This window comes from Phocoena sinus, chromosome 18 (assembly GCF_008692025.1).
Source record: "Phocoena sinus isolate mPhoSin1 chromosome 18, mPhoSin1.pri, whole genome shotgun sequence".
NCBI classification, from domain to species: Eukaryota; Metazoa; Chordata; class Mammalia; order Artiodactyla; family Phocoenidae; genus Phocoena; species Phocoena sinus.
This window is the reverse complement of record NC_045780.1, coordinates 11896450-11923754: the sequence shown is the minus strand read 5'-3', so window position 1 is coordinate 11923754 and position 27305 is coordinate 11896450. Positions and strand designations below refer to the sequence as shown.

The window sequence follows — 27305 nt, the reverse complement described above, 5'->3', positions numbered from 1 at the left end:
ACTTGCTGTAATACTGCAGTAATAACTGAACTATTTCATGGTTCTAGAAACACCTAGAACATTGAAGTTTTAGTGTTATCATTGACTAGCACATGCCAAAAATTTAGTAATGACCTCTAAACTCTCAGCATAAAATCAATTCTTGACCATCTCAGTCTCCACATTGACAAAACATGGCAAAAACATGGTGTCCTGTTCTACCAAACATCCAGTAAGAACATCTAATAATTTGTAGAATTAATTACATCTGTTCCCCACTCTCCTGACTATGGAAGCCCCTCGCTATGGTGATAAAGGTGCCTTTTACTTTAGGACCTCAGGCCTGGGAGGCTTGCAGGAAACATTTGCCTCCTTAGTTTGTCTGTTGCATGTGTTCCTTTGTTGTAAATCATGGAGCAAAAGAGCCACAAGAGGCACTGCCTCGGCTCATTTAGTATAATTGCTCATTTTAGAGAAGACGCAACTGGCACTCAGAGATGTTAGGATCCCATTGAGAGCGATTTACAGTCAAGATTAGAAGAATCCAGTTTCACTGATTCATCATGGCCAGGGTTCTGTCCAGAACCCACTTGTTCTGGAGGCACTGTCTTGACTAATCTCTCCCGGTTTCTATCTAAGAAGTCAAGGAGGTGTCCCAGAAAGGCTTTCCTGTTCTTAATAGTCTATCCTGCATATATAATGTAATACAACTGGGTAATAACAAACAAAGCTGCAAGGACAAGGAGAAAATAAGAGAGCCTGGCTAATCCAGGATTTGTACAAACAACTGTCATACAATCAAGAATTGGTCATTGTGGCATAGGCAGTAACTGGCATAAATGAGAAATGAGTAAAAATCATGTGTTGCCCTTTCAGGTTAGCACAACATCTATAGTGTTGTAACAGAATGTCCTAGACTTCGGAGTTTCTGTCTAAAACCCTCTAGAGGGACTTCCCTGGTGGCGCAGTGGTTAAGAATCCACGCAGGGGACACGGGTTCGAGCCCTGGTCCAAGAAGATCCCACATGCCGTGGAGCAACTAAGCCCATATGCCACAACTACTGAGTCTGCGCTCTAGAGCCCACAATCCACAACTACTTAAGCCCACATGCCCTACAGCCTGTGCGCCACAACTACTGAAGCCCTCGCACCTAGAGCCCGCCACCGCAGTGAGAAGCCTGCGCACAGCAACAAAGAGTAGCCCCTGCTCGCCAGAACTAGAGAAAGCAACAAAGACCCAATGATGAAGACCCAACACAGCCAAAAATGAATAAATAAATAGATAAATTTATAAAAAATAAAACCCTCTAGAACTCAAAGTTAATGGAAAAATGAAGCCACTAACAGCTGATGCTACGAAAAAAAAACCCTCCAGGTTTAAGTTTAACAGTAATCTGGTATGTTTCAAGCCTTCCTCCTCTACTTTTAAAGTGAGATTACAGGTGTTTTGTGGAGTATTTGTATGTTATTCTCTATTTTTGTATGCATGAAAGATACACACCTGTACTGGTTTGCCAGAGCTGCAGTAACAAAGTATCATGACTGGGGAGTGTAAACAGCAGAAGTGTGTTGCTTCACAGTGCTGGAGGCCAGAAGTCTCAGTTGAAGGTGTCAGCAGGGTCCATTCTTTCTGGGGTCTGTGAAGGAGAATCTGTTCCTTGTCTCTCTCCTAAGCTTCTGGTGGTTTGCTGGCAATCTTTGGCCTTCCTTATCTTATAGAAGCATCACCCTCACCTTTCCCTTCATCTTCACATGATGTTCTTCCTGTGTGTGTGTCTGTGTCCACATTTCCCCTTCTTATAAGGCCAACCATCGTACTGGGTTAGGGGCCCCTTCTACTCTAACATGACCTCATCTTAACTGACTGCATCTGCAGTCACCCTGTTTCCAAACAAGGTCATACTCTGGGAATTAGTATTTCCGTGTATGAATTTTGTGGGGCAAAGTTGAAGCCACAGTCACACCCTTCACCGAGAGACTGCAAAAAAATAACTATTTTGGTCACTGTAAATGTTTATACAAAGACACTTCTCGAGTTTAAAAAATTTGGTTAACCGTTCATGTGTTTGAACACTGAAGGGCAGTATAACACTACCAATACCGCACAAAGAAGTTTGTGCCTCAATTACTTTAGAAATTGAATTATCGTAATGGTTTCATTTAAATACACTTTATAAGCATGGCTGTTGTTTCTGGTAGTTCTATCCTGATATCTGATGAGACTGAATGTTAGAGGCAGAGACTGAATATTGAAACTTGAGGTTGTCTAAATGACAGACAAGGAGAGAACCTCAGTGTTGAGATTTACGGTGAATGGTTATGCCTTTTCTGTGGTTTTAAAGCTTTAATTGGCTGCTCGTTGTGGCAGTTCATGCTTCCATTTCATTTCTTTTAACATCAAGGAAGTTATGATTGGCATGGACAAATGTTTCAGCATGGGGAGAGTGTTCACTCGTCTACTTGTCAGGTATTTCAAAAGAATGTGATTTTCAGGGGCTGTAAGGAGATAGCTTACATAGTTACTGCACTCTATTCTTCACATGGGAAAGAAAACTGGATAATATACAGACGGAAAGTAAATGTTATTTTCATGTACTTTGGTTAGTGTTGGTTGCAGTTCTAATGCCTTACAGTTGCCTAAAGCCTGACAGCCATTAGATGGAATAATTTTCAGTATGAAAACAGTACAAGGGAAAGAGAAACTGGAAACTGCTGATTTATTTTGACTTCTATGCCATGATTGTTGGCTTTTCTGAGAGTAATCCTAGAAGTTTATGCTTTACCAGGGCTGCATACAATTATTTGCCTTTTGCTAAACACTTGTTCTGTGCCTGACACATGTCCATACATTATCTTATCAAATTCTTTCTACCATCTTGGGAGGTGGATGCAATAGTATTTTCATTCTATGAAGAAAAGGAGATTTCTAAATGTTGAGTAATCGGCCCAGGTCACCCAGCTAGTAATGAATGCAATTGAGTTTTAAATCAGATGTCCTCAGACTCCACAGCTGTCTTCGAAGCTTTTCAAAGCTACCATAGCCATCCAAAGCTACTGTTGTATGCTGTCCTGTATTGGTGTTTCATGAAATCAAAATTAGACCATAAACATGTGGAAACATAAACGTGTCCTCATCCAAACATTGAGAGTATCTCCCGGTCCTTGCTAGATGTTCCCTAGATAAATGCACTGACCCTTTATGTGCCATTAGGGACGTTCAGAGCTAATCACGACAGAAGGCCATCGATACCGTAAGACTAGTTTCTGAAAGAAAGAAGAATCATGTCAGCTTACTTCTCACTAGTGAAATACCTAATAAATAAAAATCAACCATTAGAAATGATTTATGAAAAGCTTTGATTTTTATCCTCTCACTTTGATGTCTTAGGCCCCAAATCTATTTCCCCAGATGGCTGGGTTTTATTTACACTGTTTCCTTCCAACTAGAGCTAACATTTATAATAGTTTTTAATGGCCCTGGTGATTTTCACATTTGGGCAGAGCAGATGTGACCAAAAAAAAATACTGTGTATGATTGATTTTTATTTTTAAGAGAGACCTTTCCCTTGGAAGGTGAAACTGGCAGCCTTTCAAACCATGATTAGCCCTTATAACCAGGGGATGACTTGAGGGGCGGGAAAGAGAGGCAGAATATGCTTCTGGCCTTTATCGAAGGGGTTTAATTTTGTTCCATCTCTACTGAGCTGGTAATATTTGGTCTGAAATTTCCTGTTATAGATTCTCCATATCATCTGTTTCTCCCCTCTTTTCTCCCAGGAAGGGAGAAAAGAGAGTCATGGTCAGGGATGGGCAAGAGAAGAAGGAGTCAAAAAATAATCTCAGTTGAGAAATCCACCCTTTTCCCAGCGCACCAGAGTGAGCACACGAGGACACTCACGCCCACACACACAGACACATACAGCATCAACTGTATTGATTGTCCATGGGCTCCCATTTCCAGAACTGGTGGGTCTGGACTGCAGGCTACCTTGACTGCCTTTGGAGATTGCTAGAGTTGGAGTGTATCAGGAGGCCTGAGGGCCTCCCTGGGACCTTAGGTACAGCCACGAGGGCCGGCCTTATGCACATGAACCATGGCTAATGACCACTTAGTATGGAATTCTCCCCGAGAGATTGGAAACTGCCTGCCCATGGGTTGAATTCAGGATACTGGTGTGTTTTATTTGGAATGCACAATGTTTTTTTATTAAAAAAAAATGCATTGCCAACTTTTAAGAATCGGGGACTTTCAAATAAAAACCTGATTTCACTTTCTCTTAGGAAATCAATGAATCTAGCAACACCGGGCTAACCTTCCTGCAGGACAGGTGTTGAGGAGGTGACCCTTTTAGGTGAGGGGAGGGTTTCGGTTTATTACAGCCCCACCAATTTCCTGTTGTCTGCCTGTGTTAACTGCCATTTTCCACCCCATTTGCTCTGGGTTTTATGATGCTTGGCCCACTTCACTGTTTGTGTTACCCTCCAGGCCTCTGTAAGCATTTGAAGTCGTGATGCTTTACACCTACAGCTCATGCATTGTGGGGAAGTGGCAACCAGCCCCATGTTACTTACCGAACTCTGTATGTAGATAAAAAGGATTGTAGAAACTCTAATATACATACTATAGGATGAAGACAAAGAAGAAATATTGGCCTAGAGTGTTTTGGTCACCATATATAATTTTTTTAGAGACCATTGAATAAGGAACATCTGCAAGTATATGTTCATCGTTGTATACCCATATCAGCATTTATTTATAAAAACAATGTTTTGGGGCTTCCCTGGTGGCGCAGTGGTTGAGAGTCTGCCTGCTGATGCAGGGGACACGGGTTCGTGCCCCAGTCCGGGAAGATCCCACATGCCGCGGAGCAGCTGGGCCTGTGAGCCATGGCCGCTGAGCCTGCGCGTCCGGAGCCTGTGCTCCGCAATGGGAGGGACCACAACAGTGAGAGGCCCGCGTACTGCAAAAAAAAAAAAACAAACAAAAAAACCCACAATGTTTTGAAACCAATCCTTCATTTTAGACTTCATAAAATTTTTTATCGTACTATTGCCATGTCTTTCAGCCTTTTGTCAGTTTTGCTTAGATCTCAATACAATTATGCAAAACAGTATTATCATTCAAACAACTGCAAACAATTCTAGGGAATGTTTTCATTAGCAATTTTAAAAACCTATTCTCAAATACATTTTTGGAAGAATAAGTATTTTTTTCTCCAGTAATATTTTTGATGCTATATAAATGTTTGTCTTAGCTGCAAGCATTTGAGTTGGGGTACAATAAAAGTAATTTTTTCATATAATAATTTTAGAAAGTAATTTTCGGTTGCATTTGGACTGAATACTACTGTCAACTAGAAGTGGTTAAGCATCCGCCAGCCAGAGCACTGACCAGTATATTACATATAACACACAGGAGATAAAAGGCTGCATCCTCAGCTCATTTAAAAAATCCAGTGTTTTAGGAGCGCTCCCATTGTGGTGGTGGTGATGGTGATGATGGTGGTACCAGTGGTGATGGTGGCCGTGGTGTTGATGGTCATGGGGCAGTGGTGATGGTGGTAGCAGTCATTTTGGAGATCTCAGTTTTATGGGAATGTCATCATTTGAAAAACATCATTTACTTGAGAAGACTAATTTGAATTGTATTAAAAAATCCCCTTTTTTTGACATCTTTATTAGAGTATAATTGCTTTAGAGTGGTGTGTTAGCTTCTGCTTTATTAAAAAAAAATCCCTTTTAATGTCAAGCTGTAAAGTCAGACAAGTAGATGAGAAATAGAAATAGAAAGATTGAAAACAACCAACTCCATACTTTAATGTCAAGCAATTTGCAAATTTTCCTGGAAGAAGCATGCTTCCATGGGTTTGGGAATATCATTTTTTGCCTGTAACCTCCGGTGACAAGCCAGTGCACAAGAACATAAAAAGCAGAGTGCTTGTCTCTATATTTTTATCCCTCAAATATACCGATTCTTTGGATTGTGATTTTCTTGTAAACCTTTTTAAAAAATCAGGTTTTACCAAAGGGTACTTGTGAGGAATCAACGTAATGTTAGTTAAGTCTCTCTTTGGGGCCTGGCACATCATAGGCCTTTGCACTGGTCTTGGGCTCCTGAAACATCAAGAGGGAAATAAGTCATGCACTGATTCACTGGTCATGTGCACATAGAGATAAGAGTCAATAAAATTGCAAGAGAGCTAAATGCTTTAAGTACATCTTTAACTCCTGATCAGAGAAACCATATCTGAGAGTGCTGCCTTGCACAGGTTTTGTGGGCTGTGTTTGGCCCTCTGGGTTTGAAGTCCAACCTTTGTGATCCATGCTTCCTAATTCACCTGCACTCCAGGAACCCCGTCGCAGAGCGCCTTAAGCCAGCTTTGCAGTGTCCTAAGTTTAATTTGCCCCACACCTATCCTGTTCAGGGTTCCCAGGCTTACGAACATTTAGTGGAAGCATCTCAGAGCATCACTTTTTTGTCCTTCCTCTTGACATTGACAAACGGTGACCCTGCTCCACCACAAACACAAGCAAATGGAATAAACACGCATGAAAGAACACACTTTCGTAAATCTTTTTGGACGGTGTAATTATTTTCAAGGAGCTTTATATGGTTGTTTCTAGATCAAAAGTTGCGTGGACTGAATGCAGCCCAGAAGAACCTTTTGTATGGATTTGTTTATGTGGTGCTGCAGATATATATATATATATATATAAAATTTTAAAGTTGAGGGATATTAAATTTGACAACAATTCTTATTTAAATATGAAGTCATAAAGTACTGCAGGGTGACACAGCGCTTGGTGCTGCTGGCTTTAGACGTGGCATTTATTATCCTTTTTGCTACAGTCACCACTGAAGTTTGCCTGGTCCGCCTCCCTCATCTGTGTTCTCTGCCAAGCCCAGGCTGGACCTGTGTTGCGACTTTCACCGAGGGCAGCCAGAGCACCTCTCGGCATTGGCAGTGAGAGCTTGAAGTATTTCTCGGACTTGTTTGAAGCTACCATTATGCCCAGCACCTCTGTTCAAATGTTAAGCAGACAGCTCAGTATTAACTCTCCGTGCCACATTTTCCCCTTGGGGATTGTTTTTCCTCATCTGCTCTGAAAAGCTCTGTATTCGTTGGCTTCATGTGTCTCATAATAGTTTATGTCTTCTTTTTCCAGTGATCATAGTATAATGTTTCTGCCTAATTAGAAACTGAGTCACAATCTCCACTACCTACTTACATGGATCTTTTAGAAGATCCTCTCAGCAACAGCATGTAAGTTTAACTCTTTTTCTAGCCCTGAAAAGAATGACTTGAATCAGGCTTGTTAAATAACCCTGTTGTTGGGCGCGTGGCAGGCCTCAGCTTGAACGTCCCTTGCCTTAGTCCGTTAGGTCTGCTGTAACACAATACTGTAGGACTTCCCTGGTGGCGGCAGTGGTTAAGAATCCGCCTGCCAGTGCAGGGGACATGGGTTCGAGCAGATCCCACATACCGCGGAGCAGCTTAAGCCCGTGCACTATGGAGTCCGTGAGCCACAGCTATTCAAGCCTGAGCACCTAGAGCCCGTGCTCCATGACGAGACAAGCGACCGCAACCAAGAGTAGCCCCCGCTCGCCACAACTAGAGAAAGCCCACGCGCAGCAACGAAGACCCAACACAGCCTAATAAATAAAATAAATATATAAATAAATAAATAAAAATAAAAACAAAATAGTACTGTAGTCTGGGTGGGTCATAAACAACAGAAATTTATTTCTCACAGGCCTAGAGGCTGAGAAATCCAAGATTGAGTGTCTGGTAAGAGCCTGCTTCCTAGATGGCTGTCTTTTTGCTGTAAACTCACCTGGCAGAAGGGGCAAAGGAACCCCTCAGGCTTCTTTTATAAGGACCCTAATCCCATGACCTAATCACCTCCCAGAGGCCCTACTTTCCCATACCATCACACTGGGAGCTAGGATTTCAGCATATAGATTTGGGTGGACACATTCAGACCGTAGCATCCATCTTGAGGTAAGTGGTATGCATTTGCTTCTGAGCTCAGATCAGAGATTATTTGTGCCCTCTTTAAAGAGATGACTGTGTGACAGTTTCCACGTTCTTGCACTATGGTTTAACTCCTTAAGTGAAGAGTGGCAGGTAGATTAAGCTACTTCTTTTTAATAGATTTTATTTATTTATTTATTTATGGCTGTGTTGGGTCTTTGTTGCTGTGCGCGGGCTTTCTCTAGTTGTGACAAGCAGGGGCTACTTTTCATTGTGATGCGTGAACTTCTCATTGCGGTGGCTTCTCTTGTTGCGGAGCATGGGCTCTAGGCTCACAGGCTTCGGTAGTTGTGGCATGCGGGCTCAGTAGTTGTGGCTCGAGGGCTGTAGAGCACAGGCTCAGTAGTTGTGGCTCGCAGGCTCAGTAGTTGTGGTGCACAGGCTTAGTTGCTCCACGGCATGTGGGATCTTCCCAGACTAGGGCTCCAGCCCCTGTCCCCTGCATTGGTAGGCGGATTCTTAACCACTGTGCCACCAGGGAAGCCCTTAGAATAAGCTATTTTAAGGATGTGGTAGCCAACAGGAGGGAAGTCTCAGGAGAAAGCAAACACAGCAGTGGGATTGAGGTTACATTAACTTGTCAAGAGGGCAGAATTGGAGGCCTCTGAGGTCAGCTCTGTTCTCCACACTCCTCTTTCCCAGATGTTCAAAGGTTTTAGTATTCCATTCTCAAATGGTAGCCCCAGATTCCTCATCATGATGCCTGGCCCAGAGACCTACCGTGCCTGGCCAGTGCCAGCACGGATAGTAGCAGCTGCCCGTCCCCCTGTGGGCCAGTAGTTACTGAGGGCTTTAACTACCTTCATTCATTGAATTCTCAAGGAACTCTGCACAATAAGCCCCATTTTACAGATGCAGAAACTGAGGCTGAGGACGTTTAATAGCTGCCCACGGTCACATACCTATTAGGTGGCAGAGTCAATGCCCCCTATCAGTATTTGGTACTAGAGGGTCACTTTACTCCTAAAAAAAAAAAAAAAAGAAGAAGAAGAAGAGGAGGATGTTAGTATTTAAAAAATAGGATAAGTAATGAAAGATCCATCATTTAGAATAGGTTGCTGTCCCATGAAGGATGGTGACCCTGTATGAAGAGCGCATAGCTCCACGAGAGAGGATGCTCCATGGCGGTCTTCCCTAGGTGATGTCCATGTGAGCCAGCGGCTGAGAACACACTTAAGGAATAGATGTGCTTTCCATTCCATAATTATTGGAATTCTTTTTTTCTGGTTGATGCAGCAAATTAAATTGCTTGCATTTCAAAGGAGAACATTTCTTTTTTCCATTTCTTTTAAGCAGCAGCGTGCTCTTCCAGCGTTAGCTCCAAGCCAGTTCTGAATTCCAGCAATATTACCCACTTCTGCAAAAGAGGATCCTAGAGCTTCAAACTTGTAAAAAGCAGTTTGAGGGTCTTTCTTTTCTTCTCTCTGTTACTATTATTTTACTATTATTAGAATAATGTATTGCTTTTCTTACTGGTTATATCTTTTTCTGGGGAAGAACCATAGTTTCTTGAAAATATTTTTCCTTATTAGAAATGTCTTTGTTTTTCATCTTTACTGGAGCATACTTGCTTTACAACGTTGTATTCGTTTCTGCTGTATAACAAAGTGAATCAGCTATACGTATACATATATCCCCATATCCCCTCCCTCTCGAGGCTCCCTCCCACCCTCCCTATCCCACCCCTCTAGGTGGTCACAAAGCACCGAGCTGACCTCCCTGTGCTATGCAGCAGCTTCCCACTAGAATTTATAGCTAGAAGAGCAATTGTAAAATAAAATACCGTTTGTATAAGTTTGTCATCAAAGAAATGAAAAAGTGATAAAGGAACAATGGAGAATGTATTTTTGTGACAATAATATAACGTATTCCTGATATGTGGCTATAAGCTAATTGTAGACATATTTTAGAACCAGAAATGTATGGAATTACATGATTATAGAACAGGAAAATTCACAATGGTTGACTTATAATCTCATGGGTCATAACAATGCTCAGTGCTAAGAGTTAAGAAATGAAGCCAAGTATGGAATGAAATTGGAAGAGAAATCTTCTCAAAATTAAGTTTTGACAGGAGGAGGGGGCCTATGTGTGTCAAGTTTTAACTGAGAGCTAATTATAATGGTCATATTACGAGTTGTGTAGAAAGGAGATTGTTGATTCTGGTGCCTTAGATACACAGGTGACTGGACTTTTTTTCAAAAGTCTAAGTATTCCTTTTTGGTAAAGATTATCTCATCAAAATGTAGACAACAGAACCTTTAAAGCTACCCTCTTTAACTGGTATCAAGAAGAATGAGAAATTATTATAATTAGTATTATATCCTTTTTTTAAAAAAGAAAATTGAAACAGAAAGGATAGGGATACTCAGTGATTCCAATAAATGGACTGAATTTCTTGGCTTTTATTTTTTGTGGTGGTTTGTAATTTCACTTAAAATACATTAAATAGGTGACAGTGAAATATTTTTAGCGTCTCTAACATACCGGGAGACACCTGATAAAGACACAGTTGGCTGGTGTGGCTTCAAACATATGAGGCCATGGCTGCAGAGATATCCCTAACTTCGTTGGTAGAGGTCACTCTTGTAAAGAAAATTTCATCATACAGGCGCTGCTGAGAATCTCGCCCTGTTCCCTGATGTCAGCGTCACCATGGAGATCTCATTCCAGTAAGGGGGAATAGATTCCACAGTCCTGCTTTGGAAACGTGTAAATAGCAGATGCTTTTATTGCCTTTGTTTGAATCTCTGCCCTTGTAGAGCAACTCAGACCGGAAGCTCAGAGCAGAGGAAGTCCATATTTGTCTGCTGTGATTTTTTTTTTTTTCCCCCTCCATGTAAGCAGCTTGGTCCCCTGGGACGAGAGTGCATAAAGACAAGTTAATGGGAAAGAGATGAATTCAGATTTCACATAAAGAATGTCAGAAAACTGAATAATGTTTTCCTTGAGTCAAAGAAATAATTCAAACTTGCTTTAATACTTTTTATTATAAGCTATTAATGTACAATATATGGGATAACTAAATGGTTTTATCAACTGAAATTTATAATACAAAATTGGAAGGGTACATGTTTCTATGAATTTGAATAGACTTGTTTTCCTGAAACTTGGTAGTTAAGAGCCTGCATTTGAATTCTAACTGACCTGGTTTCAAATTCCTATTGATCTTCTGTTTAATCTGGCTAAGTTTTTTTAAATCTTAAAATAGGGAAAATAGTAGCATCTAACTATTGTTTAATAGTCTGTCTCCTTCATAGCAGAGGGGCTTAAATGTAATAATGTATATTGAAGGTTAAGTATAGTAATATATATAGAAATATTCTTGTTGCTATATCACACCCAGAAGAGAATTTTCATCTTTTCTTTATATCTTCATCACATAATTACCGTGGTAAAACAGAACCATTACAGAAACTGATAAGTAAGAGAATTTAAGTAACCGGTCCAAGTGTATACAAAGACTATGGCAAATCTGTGCTCAGAACCTATGTATCCTGATCCTCATTCAAAGGCTTTTTCCAGCTCATCTGGCAATTATAATCGTCCGTGTTTTTTCAGGTACAGTGGTGTTTATATTTGGGATTAGATTTTCACATAGTAACCAAAGTGTTAGGTAAGAACTGCAAATTAATTGATGGAATATTAAGCCTTGTGTGCCATAAACTACCTCTTTTATGAATTGTATACAATACATCTGTAATTTCTTTTCTAGTGTAGGAACATTTCAACAAAGGACACTTTTCGCAGAGGAATACAAATCTCCAGTTCCCACAAAACTAAAAGTTGGTGACAGACCCCGATAGGCCCTGATTAAGATAATGGTTCATAGAATTATATATACATGTGAAAGCAGGTAAACATATTTGCAGGTGACTGTCACAGCATCATTTCAGTGGAAACTTTTTTTTTAACGTCTTTATTGGAGTATCATTGCTTTACAATGGTGTGTTAGTTTCTGCTTTATAACAGAGCGAATCAGTTATACATATACATATGTTCCCATATCTCTTCCCTCTTGCATCTCCCTCCCTCCCACCCTCCCTATCCCAACCCTCTAGGCGGTCACAAAGCACCGAGCTGATCTCCCTGTGCTATGTGGCTGCTTTCCACTAGCTATCCACCCTATGTTTGGTAGTGTATATATGTCCATGCCACTCTCTCACTTTGTCACAGTTTACCCTTCCCCCTCCCCATATCCTCAAGTCCATTCTCTAGTAGGTCTGTCTCTTTATTCCTATCTTACCCCTAGGTTCTTCATCAGTGGAAACTTGATGGAAATCAGAGGCATGAACCCAACTTCTTGTCAGCAACTTCTACCAGCTTTGCACCAATTCCCTGATACTAATTCAAAGTGTGCTTTGCACCAAGATAATTATATCCATAGAACCCCTATTCTCAAAGTGAGAAGGGGCACCCATATGCTACATTTGACCCGAATCTACTTAGAGAAGAAGGCTGTTTGTTGTGCCCAGGAGTTACATACTAACATTTTTTAAAAAATGTTTTATTTGTTTATATTAGGTGTACATTTGATTTATACTTATTTGGAAGGAAAACTATATTTGGGCTAATAAAAATAGCTAAAATTTATTGAGGATTTATTCTCTTCAGATTCACAGTCGAATTCTTAAAACCACCGATATGACAAACGGAGGCACAAAGAGAATAGCATCTACGGGGCAGAGCTGGGTGAATGCAGAACCCGGGCTTTGACGACAGGGCTGTGCTCTTGGGAAATGGTGCCAGAGCAGATGTTCCCATTGTGACGCAGAATCGCACTCAGGGAGGCACTGCCTCTGCCCAAAGTTTAGGGTCTTTAGAAGCAGGGTTTCCTGATTTGCTCAAGTCAGTTGTAATGGCAGAGCACGAGCTGCACCCCAGCTGCCTGCCTCCAGGCCCATGAAAAACCACTGGAAGGTATTGCAGATTACTCTCTGCTGAATTACTAATTCACCGCCATGTGTTAGGAGTGTCAGTCTGTGCACATATGTGCTGGAAATGAATAGGGGAAGGATGAGGGCAGTCGTGTTCTCAAGGCCTAGCAGGGTGGCTGGCAAATAATAGGTGCCCAATGAACATTTATTGAGTGAAGATTAGGTGTTCAGAGCAGGGGCAAGGCACTTTGGATTGGAGTGGGTAGAGAAGGTAAGGCTTGGATCTTCAACTGAGCTTTGACTTATAGGAGGGATTTGAATAGGCCAAGAGTTAGTAGGAGGGGATACCTAATGGGGAAAAAAAAATCATACCAAAGCCACACACGCATGGGAAAGAAAAAGCCCTTTTCCGAGGAGAATCAGTAACGCAGATAAACTGGAACATGTTTCAGGTTGGAGCATAGTACTTAGATTTATCTCTCATCCATCCATCCATCCATCCACCCATCCATCCATCCATCCACCCATCCATCCATCCATCCACCCATCCATCCACCCACCCATCCATCCACCCACCCATCCATCCACCCACCCACCCATCCAATGCTTATTAAGTATCAGGCACCATGCCATGGGTAAACCTACCATAGACTTCAAAGACAGGTTGGAACCAGATTTTGAGGAGTCTGGAACACCAAACTCAAAGATGAACTTTAATTTGATGATAAGCCATTGATGCTTTTCTGAGCCATGGAGGGAGATGGTAAAAGTTTTCTGAGGAGAAGGAGATTAAGAGGATTAAATAGGACCTGTGGGAGAGAAAGGAGATGGGAATGAGAAAAACCATGAGAGGGAAATGCTAAGGTCCACAGGTGAGAGGCTAAGGTCTGGACTGATGTGGTGATGGTGAAGAGGAGGGGCAGGAAAGGCCTGGGCTTGGGAGACGATACAGAGGCAGCATCTGTGGCCATGGAGACAGTGGAGGTGGGTGTATGCTGACAATACCAACTCTTCTGGGGGCAAGAGAATGATGGTTAAACAGGAACAGGTTGGACTTTCTTTTCTCAAACTTCTTATCTCTGCCTTTGCATCTTCCCTGGATCTAATATTGATGGATGAGTCCAACATCTGATACCTACCAACCAGAGAGTTCATGAAAGAATAGGTCAACTCTCACTATCTTGTTGTAGCAAGGAGCATGTTTTTTTTTTTTAATCCATAAGTGGAACTTATTTCTCAAAGCTGGTTACCACTCTGACTTTTGAGAACCTCAAACTTAAAAAGGAATAACAATGTGTAAACATATAAAATCAGATCATTGTGTACAACACTGGTTTTACATTTCTCTATCTTTTCTAATCTTTTGATATCAGAATGTACAGTAATGCCTAAAGGAAAGTTCTCAAAGTATATTGGCCTAGAGAAAAGGGTTATAAATCTTCTTCTGTTATTCTTTATTGTTAGATGGAATACATGTACAGCTACCTCAATATCAGTGATAAAGAGTGAGAGCACGGATAACTGAAGGGCATAGATTATCCTGAATCCATATTTATTGTAACCTTATGTTTAAGCCTCTGCTATCAACTGTTTTACCAAGGCTTCTAACAGGGAGCAGTTTTATAAATTTGAATTTGATCTACTGACTGTACCCGCCTTCTCTGGTGGGAGGTTGTGAGCAGGGAAATGGCTAAATGGTGCCAGAGCAGAAAGCACAGAAAACATCACAGTTTCTGACAGTTGAACAAATTCTTGATTTTAGTCACTGAAAATTGAGACGTAAATGAATACATGTTGCTTGGCATTGAAAGGACTTTTCCCTTTTTTTGTGCCGAGCGATGACAGTTTTCCTTAATCATCACTGCGTTCCTTTTACGTTCTTGGAATCCTGGAGTTGGAAACAACATCAAAAGTTCATCCTTTTTCAGTTCCCACTTGCCAACAGAATTATACCTAAACTGTCCAGGCTGCATCATTGTCTGTTCCGTTCTCTGAGTCTTCTGGGAGGCTGGCCATGGGATTATGATGGATGGGAGTTGGCTGGCAACCTGTTTATAATACACTATAGTTTTGATAGTTATTTGTCTGCTTAGCAGTGGCATAAAATAGGCACCAGTAGATGAATGTCTTCTCGTTGGCCATCTGATGCTCTAAAATGCAAATGATGGGACTGTGAGGAAAGAAAGGACAGTTTCTTTTGGAAAACAGTACTTTTCATCCATCAGAGCTTTGTCATCATAAAGTTTGGCGCAAAGCCTGGCACAGAGTAGGCCCAGCATAAATGTTTGAATGATTTAAAAATTAGCCAATAAATATTTATCAGCTAGAGAAATATGGCTGCTCAGGAGTAGGGTAAGTGACTCTTATTTCCTTTGTGTGTTCTTTTCACTTATGGCTGTCAGCACGGTACCAAAGGGACCCTGTCAGAAAGGAGTCCATACCAACGCGGGTGAGAAGAGTTCCAGAATCACATAAGTCTGGGAAACACTATATCCTTCTATCATCTCCTCTTTGGAGTTGCAGTGTACATTAGCACACTAAGGGTTTTGAGAAGACCAGAAGTAAAGAAACCTGTTTCTACTGGTTAAATATTCCCCAAATCTCTTTGGCCATGGGACCATTTGGGGCACAAATGCTATTAATCATTCTAACTTTAGGAAATACTGCTTTTTTAGGGTTAATTCACATTTTGCCTGAAAAGGACACGGTTTCCCATTCTTACTCACTTTTGTATGCATGTGTGCTGTATGCTAATGGACATACGGTCGGCACAGTATGGACTTCTGCACGTAAAATGACAACGGCCTACGTAGGGTTGGTTGGGATGATACCCACGCTGATAAAGAAAGCTGGGGTGAGGAGTGCTGTGTCATAAAGGTAAAAATGAACAAGGTCGTGGTTGGAATCTGACAGAGAGGAGTGAAACGGAGAGTGGGTTCTGAATTCAAAGAGCCTGTTTTTAACCCAAGTAGACAGAGCTTCTGACATGAGTCTTAAGACCTTGGGTCCGTCTTCCTCGATGATTTCAAGGTCCCCCTTCAGTCACCTGTGTTTTCAAAGCTTTTGCAGACAGAATAAGTACTGACAACCATGAATGTCCCTCACTCACACTTAATGCTTACCATCAAACTGTTAGAGAAATATCATTCTTAAAACCTCAGCCAAGCGATTATTTGGAAATGAGAGATTATTTAAGAAAAACTATCTAAAGCTTGCACAGCATTGCATTTGGGGCTCTAAAGTGTTCTCCCAACTTATTTCTGGAAGTCCTACAGCATCTTTGACTTGTCAGGGTCATGCTCCAGGAACTGACAAGGAACAGAACCCCACAGGTGCTCTGTGGATGAAGCTACCAACGATAAGGGAGGGGCTCGTAGGAAACACAGACCAAAAATATCTCACATATCAGACACAGGGAAGCTTGTCTCTGGTCCTTAAATGTCCAAGGGAAAGTGCAATAGATAAATAAGAAAGTCTATTTCATACAGCTCTGAATGGTGCCTTCAGTTGACCGCTTTACAGTCTGCTCCAAGCAGTCAAGGAAAATTGAAAATAGATAGAAATCAGTAGCGTTTCCGGTGCCTTCTGCTGGCATTATACATACTGTGAACAAAAAAAAGTATTACACCGCACGTCCACGTATCCACAGACAGAGAGCAATAAGCTTGAAATTATTCATCTGGACCACATTTACTTGGAAAGCGGCATTTAGCTCTCAAAGTTCGTATGGGAGAAGAAATTGAATAAATATCAAAAAGTTGTTTAAAAACTTTCCCTTTGGGTGACTACAAGCTGGGGAGCCCACAGGAGTGTTAGAGTTTAGCTTAGCTCGAGTGCAGGGCATACAGTCCCTCCGTATCTAAATCTCAGAAATGACTTTTTCTATTATTTATTTATTTATTACTACTGTATTCTATTAGTCCTTGTATGAAGGGTACCATTTTTGTTTTAGCTGGAGGTAGAATGGGTCTCAAGGAGATGGTTATATTCTTGTTAGGATATAACTATCCTTCTCCGTTTGTTACCCCAGTGATCGTCGTGTGTATGGCAACTATGGCATCAGTTACTAGAAAAGGTATTTGTTGCTAAAATCAGATGCTGACTTTTATTGCTATCAGGGACTGTTACGTTCGGAAGAGTGAAGGAGCGCTCCTTTTTCCACATGTTGCTGCGTCCTCTCTGTTATGAAAATAAAGGGTTCTTACCTCATATCCTATTGATATATCAAGTAATAAATGTGACAGTTACCGGTTCTGTTTTCCTTATCCCGTCTTCCTGCACCACTGAAACGGAACAAGTTTCTTACTAGTAACAGATGCTTGCAACCTTCTTTTGAAATTCCTCTGGAGAAGCTGCCCTGTTGATTCCATTAGATGGGAAGTGGCTTTATGCAGATGTCCACTTGCAGGGATGCATTGTTGTAATTGCTGTTCTGCTGACCCCTTGCTGAGTGCCATGCTTTTCTCTTGTAGGTGATGTGCCTTCAGGACTTCTTTGGTGACGATGACATTTTTATTGCATGTGGACCGGAGAAGTTCCGTTACCAGGATGATTTCTTGCTAGATGAAAGTGGTAAGGAAAAAAAAAAAAAAAAAAAGTTCAAAACCAGGGGAAATTTGAGGCAGCTTTCCAAAATGAGCTGCACCAGGCCAAGATTATGTCAACTCAAAAGCTACCAAATCAGTTTCAGATCCTCAACCAACATGGCTTTTCCATATCTTGAATTTCTTTGATTTTTTTTAAAATATAGAAAACAGATGAAATGATCATTGGGAAGGTTAAATCATTTAAAGGGTAAATTACCAGTGGCTAATTTATAACCATTTCATAACTAAATTGATGTTCTATAGAAAAATCATGGTGCCGATTTCTACATTTTTAATTATATATTTTTGTCAAAATGCGTAGTTGAAAGATGTGTAACATAAAATTATTGAGTATATGTCTAGACTCAGCTTTCACATGGCCTCCTTTATCCTTTAGGTCCTAACTGAGAAAGATGGTTTCGTGTCCTTTTCCTTTAAATGCTTCAGAGTTTGTATGTCATTAGAATCTATGAAGGATCAAAAGAGAGGAGGGAAGCTTCCTTCCATTGAAAATGGAGTGTGATTTTCTTTTTACATTTGTTAGAGGAGGAACAGTTGATAAAGAGGAAAAGGTGCATCTTAGCATATGAATGTGAAAGGTTGTAACTTCAAGGATGATGTTTTCTGATACCATAAATCATCTCAGAATCTTAACAGCATCACAGGGAAGATTATTGCCCTGAACAGAGACCTTTCCTTGATCATATTACTTCTGGTTTAATTAGGGACATAGTACATATTTATTGACAATTCAAACTGTTGCTAGTTGGAAATACTTTTTGACGTGATAGTGAATTTCTTGCTTAGATGAATGCATGTAAATCAGTGAGTTTTTGAGTGAGTGGCTGGGAAATACTGGAGCTCCAATACAGCTGATGTACATTCACATAGAGTATCTACGTATCACGTAGAGTTACATGCATTTAAACACACTACAATTATTTCGTCATTTTAATGTGACTTAGGGTATATAGGGTGGGATGAGAACAAGAGAGATTGTCCCTTTACCATGAAAACTTTAAATGCCCAATAAAAGTTTATATAGATATATCCCTTGAAGAGATTTAAGTCATTTTGGTTGAAAGGGCTTAACTGGAAGAGTGGTTTGGTGTCTCTTTCCCTCTAAATACCTTCCATCTTTATCTCTGATAGACTGTCCTTGGGGGCACAGATTTATGTACACCTATCACACATGTAATGTCCTCTGGGAGGGCCTTCTTGGGGATGAGACAGCTTTGCCATTGTGCGAAACAACTGAATGTTGGGAGTCAGGCAGAAGAGCCTGCAGCACAGTTTTGAGAAAAATAAACTGCCTTGACTTTCGATTTAAAGAAAATAGCTGTTTCTGATAGAATGGTCCGAGAGACCAGACGCGTTCTGAAATGAGAGTTTCATTTGTTGCTTTGATACGGAAAGCAGCCTGTCAGACTCGAACAGGAATACAGCTCAGTTTCAAATCAGCAGAGTTGGCCTGGGGTTCCCTAGCCCTCCATCTCTACCCAGCCCCCAGGTAGACTTGGGGCTTCTCCCCCACCCTGCCTTGCTTGGTGTGGCCTCGTGCTGGGCTTTCCCTCTTGACAATGTGCTCTCAACTCAGAACACTGCAGCCTACTCGTTCGTGTTCATCTGTGATGGTGGGCAGGCAGGCTTTCTGAAAAGTACAACAGAAAAATCCCTGTGCTCTCCCTTTAGAAACCTTTCTTATTAATAGGAATGCATATATATACACGCACACATGCACACGTGTGAACGCACACACACGCATCAAGGGATATTGACCATCACATATGGCTTGGCCATTTGAAGGACCACTTCAAACTATTTTAGTGAGAAAGTGAGAACTTCCCATCCTTTCCTGAGATGAATATACCCTAAGCATTTCTTGGTGTGAAATACATTTGCTGAGTAACAGTGTCCTCCCCCATCCTCAGAGAAACACGTGGATTGGGGGAGGGGGTAGAAAGAAGTCTAAATTGAGATTTTTACTTCCTTGGATGAACCTACCCTGAGACTAAATTCGCACGTTGACAACTGCAATTTCCCTGTTGCTTGTACGGCATGTTCTGGTGCTAATGTATTAACATTTGAATCTTTTCTTACGTGCTCTGAGCATGATTTAGCCCAGCTTATTTGTACTTGCTAAGTGGTATTTGCACGTTGAGGCTTCATTTGGCCTCTTGCATTGTAGCTTCCTAAAAGGAGCGTCGGCAGGGGGCCCAGGAGTCTACTGAATTAATACCGGCGCAGGGCTGTGCTTGATTTAATGGCGCCAAGAAGCGGTCCTTTGCCACAAGGCAGCACTTTTATTTTATCTCTCAAAATTAACCCCGCTCCCAGTGTGTTCAGGATTAGCAATAATACATCCCCCTCATTACTGCTGGGAAAGCTTCTGGAGATGGCTCTTAAGGTCTTTAAAGCTTCTGGAGATGGCTCTTAAGGTCTTTGCAGCGAGGCGTTCTGCCATTACAGACATTTATTTCATGGGGCTACAGTAGAGCCAGATCAATATGAGAAACTTCAAGGGAGCCTCCTTCCTCCCCTGTTTTCACATGGAATAAAAAAAAATGCCTTCCTTCTTCCAGCTCCACATGTAACCATTTTAGCAATATCGTCATCAATCGCTGGATTCTTAGCACCTTCTACCGTGGTGGATGCAGCACTATGTATGGAGACAGGACAGGCCAACAGGTCCTTCCCCTGTGTGGCTCGTGGTCTAATTTAGAAATGATGAAACGTAGTCAAGGGAAATGCCACATTGGAGACAGGAAACTTCACGTGGTTTTGCTTGTATATGGATGGTAAACTGATGAATCTATGATTTGCTGCCATTAAAAAGTGAGAGGATTTTGTTGAGAAATGCCTCCCTCTTACCTGGGAGAGATAAGTAACTCCTTGGTGAGGAGCCTGTCACAGGCTGTCACCTTCTGTTCACCCCCCAGCCTCAAATCCAGCACCCTCAAACTCACCTGACCAGTTTCTTCACCAACTTACTTCACCCCTGCCAGGCCTGACACCTACGCAGGCATCTAAACCTCACCCATCCTTTTTTTTAAATTTTAATTTAATTTTTTTATTGAAGTATAGTTGATTTACAATGTTGTATTCATTTCTGCTGTACAGCAGAGTGATTCAGTTATATATATATGTGTGTGTGTGTACATTCTTTTTTATATTCTTTTTCATTATGGTTTATCACAGGATGTTGAATATAGTTCCCTGTGCTATGCAGTAGGACCTTGGTGTTTATCCTTTCTCTATATACTAGCTTGCATCTGCTGATCCCAGACTCCCACTCCGTCCCTCCCCCGCCCCCTCCTTCCCCTTGGCAACCACAAGTCTGTTCTCTATGTCTGTGAGTCTGTTTCCGTTTCGTAGATCAGTTCATTTGTGTCATATTTTAGATTCCACATTTAAGTGATATCATATGGTATTTGTCCTTTCTGTTCATCCTCTCTGTTTACCAATTTCCAAGTGTCCTTGATTCCAGTGTTAATAAGCATGACTTCAAACTTAACATATTTTTGCTTAGGTGTCGTGTTTGCTTTCTAGGGCTGCTGTAACAAAGAACCACCGTGGCTTAAAACAACAAAAATTGATCCTCTAACAGTTCTGGAGGCCAAAAGTTCAAGATCAAAGTATTAGAAGGGCTGTGCTCCTCCCAAAGGTTCTAGGGAAGAATCCTTCTGTGCTCTTCGTAGTTGTGGATGGTTGCCATTAATCCTTGGTATCCCTGGCTTGTTGTAGCATCACTCCCGCCTCTGCCTCCATCCTCACTTGGGCTTCTCTGTGTGTCCAAATGTCCCTCTTCTTATCAGGACACCAGTTATTGGATTAGGGTTCACCCTAATCCAGTATGACCTCACCTTAACGCGATTACATCTGCAGAGATTCTATTTCGAATAAGGTCACATTCACAGGTACCAGGGTTAGGTCTCTGACATATCTTTTTTTGGCGGGGACAAATATTGTTTGGAGTTGTCCAGATTTTATTTGAACTTGAGTTACAAGTAAACTCATCTTCCCTTGTTTGTTTTGTCCTGTCTTTCGATTTGCACAGTTATAGCTTTATCGTAATTAGAATACATAAACAACAGAGCTGTGATAAGGCTGCCTCTCCCCTTACCTTTCATAGGTAGGATCACTCACCAGGGGGACCAGAGGGATGGGCTGAGAACTTCAGCAATGCACTTGACAGAGCCCCTCTTAAAATCCCTTTGACTAAGATGAAGATGTATGTTCTGAAGGATAGAGGTGGTTGTGTTTTTAATTGATTGAACTGCCTCGTCCAGAAAGTGTCAATACTGATTTATAGCTGGAATATGCTGGGAGAGATCTCTGTTAGAATTGGCCCCATAAGGTCCCTGAAGGGAGGGGCTGTTTGTCGGCTGAGAGTCACACCCCAAGGTTCTTCCTTGGATTCTGTATAGTTTAGCATCGTTAGAGATGCCCATTTGAGAAAGTTGATGGTGTGTGGGTGAAATCATCTGGGAGGGGAACTAATATGGTAGAAGACAGGTGAGGATCCACAGAATTTTAACAGGATGGATTGTATCTAGGAAGATAAAGTTGAATTGGCATAGACAGGAAGTAGAGCTCTTGGGATTTTTTTTTTTTTTTTTTAAAACAAGCCAGTGCTACAAGCTTGGTTAGGAGCCATGTATTTTAACAGTAGCACATGTGAAGATTTGCTTTTAGTGGACTGCAGGCTTCTTATGAGATGTGGCTCATTTGCTGTATTATTGTAGGCATATCATGTATTACTAAACCATAGAGCCCCTCTGATTGAAGATCGCAAATGTTGACTGAAACAAAAATTAAAATTGTTACTCAAAATTCACAAAAATTAGCATAGAAGTATAGTCAGTCTAGCATAAAAGTACAGAAGAAAGGTGAATAACTAAGCTTTCACATGATGTTTTTTGTTAAGTTTATAGCGTTTATACTTTTGAAGTTATGAAAGTTTCAAACTGCACTAAGACTTTGGGGAGACTGAGTGTGTGTGTCCACACACACACCAGGTCCTGTCTCTGGGGAATGCCAGTCCAGCTTTTTCCTGCAATAGGAAGACCCACCTGGAGTATAGTGTTCTTTCTGGGTATGTGATTCTAGAAGGGATATTTCCTCTCTTATGGACCCCCATGGTATCAGGTACCCAGAATCCACTTGATAAATGTTTCTAGAAATATTCCGTCCTGCCCACTTTCCAAGGACTCATGTCCTGAATGAGATGAAGCAGAAGCGCCCTGCACCACTGATTGCTTTCCCCAACTCTGGGTGATAGAAAAATAGGGTTAGAACCTAGTGTAGTAGAAACAGTATGGGGACAGGGTAGAACAGCGGTCCCCAACCTTTTTGGCCTCAGGTACTGGTTTCGTGGAAGAAAATTTTTCCACGGACGGGGGTGGGGGGGATGGTTCAGGTGTTAATGTGAGCGATGGGGAGCAGTGGGGAGCGGTGGAGAGCCATGGGGAGCAGTGGAGAGAGGTGGGGAGCGGTGGGGAGAGGTGGGGAGCAGTGGGGAGCAGTGGGGAGCGGCAGATGGAGCTTCCATTGCTTGCCCACCGCTCACCTCGTGCTGTGCGACCCAGTTCCTAACAGGCCGCGGACTGCTACCAGTCCACGGCCCGGCAGTTGGGGACCCCTGGATTAGAAGACAAAGGTCTAGTCCAAGCTCCGTGTCCTACTTGCTGTGTGGTCTCTACATCTCCAAGCCTGCTTCCTATTCTGTAAAACACCTTTTTTTTCCCCCCTGGGTTGTAATGGACCTCAAATGAGATAATAAATGTCAAAGCACGTTCAAAACTGTGTTCCTTATTACTTAGTGGATAATGTTAGTGAGTGACACCTCAGCTGAAATATACCTCCTGGTGGACTGCAGCTGGACTCAGCCACGTAGATGCATTGGCTGGGCTTAATTGGAGGCAGATGTCACCAAGATTTGCTTTTGGTGCTCTTTAGAACAGGAAAAGTGATTTTCTGTTGCTTTTTCCCACTCTCAGCTTTTATTCCTGTGATGGAGGTAAGGGGAAATTAAGAGACCTTTGAAGATATCCACTCTTTTCTGGAGGGAATCTCTGGAAGATTAAACCAAACCACATTTAGAACCAGTCAGACTTCTGAAACTGACAATGTTTAGGAGTCTCAGGCCTTAGGTCCACATTGATTTGGGTTCAAGGAATTTTAATGGCCCAGCTGCTCTGTCCTGGGGCTGGTGATGCTGAGAAACCACAAGGTCGTTGGGAACACCGTGAAGATGCTCAGTGTCTGGATTGACGAGACCTCCTCACAAAGTGGCTTTTGAGCTACTGCTAACAAAATTCATTCATTCTTGGGCTTCCCTGGTGGCGCAGTGGTTGAGAGTCCGCCTGCTGAGGCAGGGGACACGGGTTCGTGCCCCGGTCCGGGAAGATCCCACATGCCACGGAGCGGCTGGGCCCGTGAGCCATGGCCACTGAGCCTGCGGGTCCGAAGCCTGTGCTCCGCAACGGGAGAGGCCACAACAGTGAGAGGCCCGCGTACCGCAAAAAAAAAAAATTCATTCATTCTTTCATGTATCCATTCATTTATTCAGTAAGCTAAACTAACTTACCATGTGGCAGGCAGTGCTCTAGGCACCAGTAATTGTAGACAGTAACACTTCCGTGAAATAGGACCTTCTATGACTTTTTCTTTTGCGGTACGCGGGCCTCTCACTGCATCAGCAGGCAGACCCTCAACCACTGCGCCACCAGGGAAGCCCCCTCATATGACTTTTAATGTTGCTTATGTCTAAAAATGGCAAAGGATCTTAGATGCTGAACTTTGACTCAGAATATGAATTGTTGCTCGTTGTTCTTGTGTATTTTATCTCTTTGGAGAAATATTGCAGTGAAATATCTGATGGGTCACAACAGACTGACAGTTCTTTATAGATTTGAACTTTAATTGAACAGTGTGGCTACTTTAAATTGAATCTGTGGGCAGATTTCTTTGAGATGCTGACACCTGATGCTGGAATACTTTATTGGTTCAGTAGATGTTGACATTAGGAATTTAAAGTTCTTATTTAAAAAAAATTATAACTGTCTTGTTGAATAATTGCCAAGTTTCTGTGACATTTCATTTTCGAATAGAAAATCTAGTGTGTTTTTTATGAGTTCCAAACAGAGAGCCCATTGGCTAACGTGCTTTACTCTTGTCAGCAAGTTCCCATTTGCCTCTTAGCTGTGGAAAAACTAAAGGGGTTCTGGAGACTTCCTCCACCATGGCTACATTTTAGCTCATGCATAAATATAAAGTCTCCTGGAACATAGTGATGTTTTCTAATTTAACCCACTGCCAAGCTGTGGAGACAATATAGATACTTTGGAGACATATAGAGACATATTATGCTTTGGAGACAGACTCTAACTCAAGTACAAGCTAGTTCCTTTGCTACAAATAGATAATTTTCTCCTTAGGAAAGCAAGACATTGTGTAACATATGCAGTCTTTTATTTATACTTTCTCTTCCAGTCCTCATGGACTTCTCTTTATTGTATTCAGTAACAGTGATACCTGACTTGTTCACATGGGAAAACCTACAAAATATAACACTGAGAATAAATCCTGTACATTAAGACTCTTGGAGCCCTGTGAGTTCACCCTCCCTCCTTACACTTGTTCATCCATCTCCAGCTAGAACCCTCTGTTCTGGCAACTTACACCTTTATAAGAAGGCCAGTACCACTGTCCAGTAGTGCTCATTTTTAATAAGTTCTTCGTTATATTGAGCCCTAATAAATATCACTGTAGCTTGTGCAACAGTGGTCTTAATTTTGTCCTCCAGAGCAGTAAAAACCACCCACTCCAGAGCAATAAAAACCACCCACTGCCTTCATTCTTAGAAGATGAGCTTTCCTCCTAGACCATCAGGATGTTCAGAGTCATTCGCAGTAAACTATTTTATTTTCCTTTCCTTCCAGACCAAAATGTCCCTAAATCTTCACTCATCTTCTCCTCTCCTTCTCCCATCTTTCAAAGGAAGAAGAGTCTTCCTTTCTAATGGGGATGATGGTGTACTTGACTTTGTCTTTTCTCTTATTGATGACTTTGCCTTATCAACATTTCCTTCCTGTTGTTCTTGAAGGTTTGTTGTTTTACCCTGGCTCTTCAGTCTCTTTCTCCTCAACTCATGGCCATGCCAAAATTTCCCCCATCCTAAAAGAGCTGTCCATCATCTCATCAAATCACAGTACTCTTTCTGTCTCTGCCAAACAGCTTAAAAAGTATCACTGTCCTTGAAGCCTCCATCGACTCATCCTGACTCACTTGTTACACCTTTGGGTAAATGGTACACTGAAAACACAAGAATCATGTTTTCGTTCTTTTATTTACCACATTGTCCTCCACTACCTTTTAAATTTATATGGTGGTGAAAGTTCTTCTCTTGCCACTGAATGACACTTGGGCAAATCTCTCAAGACTTTACTGCTTCCTCCTAAGATAGTAAAAAGTGTTATGGACTCTCCTAGCTACAGGTCACCATCTCAACGCAGAAGTGGAAATATCTAGTCCCACACAGTAGTCACTCCACATTGGAGTTCTTTGTCCTTACCTATCTGGGGCCCAATGTAGTGAGTTCTTTCTCTGAAGGAAAAAAAAATCGGGGTTGCTAACCTTCTTTCTCCTTACTCTCCTCCCCCGTGTTGTTATTGCTCCTTCCAGGGTTGGAGTAGGGAAGGGGTCAGAGGAGCAGCGTGATGAGAAAGGGGTGGAGACTCCTACGTGACTGTGCTGTGCTGTGATGGCTTGGACTCTCGGGGCCAGCAGATGCTATACGAAGCCAACTTCTCTTACGGGTGTTTTCATGGGTTCTTCAGGGACACTCACTGGGAACATTCAGCTCTTCTTTGATGTGGTCAGTTCAGTTTCTTCCAGCTTTGGATATTTCTCCCTCAGTCCCTGTTTTCCAAAGCTCTCCCTGTTGGCCTCAGATGAGCCTCTAGGGAAGAATTTAAATTATCTTCATGCCAGCCCACTCCCTCAGATCCGTTGCAACACTCATGTGTCTTTTGCCCCAACAATAAGCCATTCATTGCAACCAAATCTCCTTTACGCTTCTGTCAGAAGTTCTCGGGGGAAAGCCAAACACTCAAACACCAGTCTGCTGTTTCCCTCCATCCACAGATGACGCTGACCAAGCTCTTCAGTCCTCCCAGTGAAGCCCCAGCTGAGGCGAAGGGAAGCATCTCCCCTCTTTTGGAATTAGGGTATTCACAGCACAGCTCTCTCTAAAGAAATCCATCTCACAAATTCCCTTTCTCTCTAATAACTTAAGCCTTTTATACCTTTGAAAGTGGGTAAGAAGACTAAGGCCTGTAATTGTTTGCTTACATCTACTTTGACATTTCCAGAAGCTGATCCATCTCACAGCTCACTTCGGTATCTAATACACATCCCTTTGGAATCTGGATGAAAATTCCATTCTGAATCCTGTTACATTCGTAACTGCCTCCACTCCACTTACGTAATAGTTCACTAAACAAGGGTAACCTTCACATCACTAAATCCCATGTTCTCCATTTTTTTTTTCCCTCCCCTATTTTTTTTTGAAGGATTTGATATTTTCTGTGATTCCCCCCTTGTCCTTCATGGTCTGTCCTGGTCTTCTGCCCACCTCCATGACTATTCCTGAGCTTCTTTCAAGTCTGTTCTTCTGCCATATATCCCTTAATAATTGTCCCCTAAGATTCATTCCTCAACTCTTTTTTTCTTCTACTTAATTACTCTCTATTCCTAGCCAAGTTCATCTACCTTAATGGCTTCAGCAATGATGGTTATGGTAAACAGTGACAGTGACAAATGGC

At 41.8% G+C, this 27305-nt stretch overlaps 1 protein-coding gene across 9 annotated transcripts in view; it reads left to right on the top strand.

Annotated features, from left to right (window-relative positions):
- Window positions 1-27305, top strand: part of DCLK1 (doublecortin like kinase 1) — a 339558-nt gene that overhangs the window by 159317 nt on the left and 152936 nt on the right. For all 9 annotated transcript variants that reach the window (XR_004346634.1, XR_004346635.1, XM_032610859.1 and 6 more), the window contains exon 4: window positions 17365-17464. Coding sequence is in view for 7 of the 9 variants with exons in the window: in XM_032610859.1 (XP_032466750.1) it covers window positions 17365-17464 (100 nt within the window). In the remaining 2 variants the exon portion in view is untranslated. The remainder of the gene's footprint in view (window positions 1-17364; window positions 17465-27305) is intronic.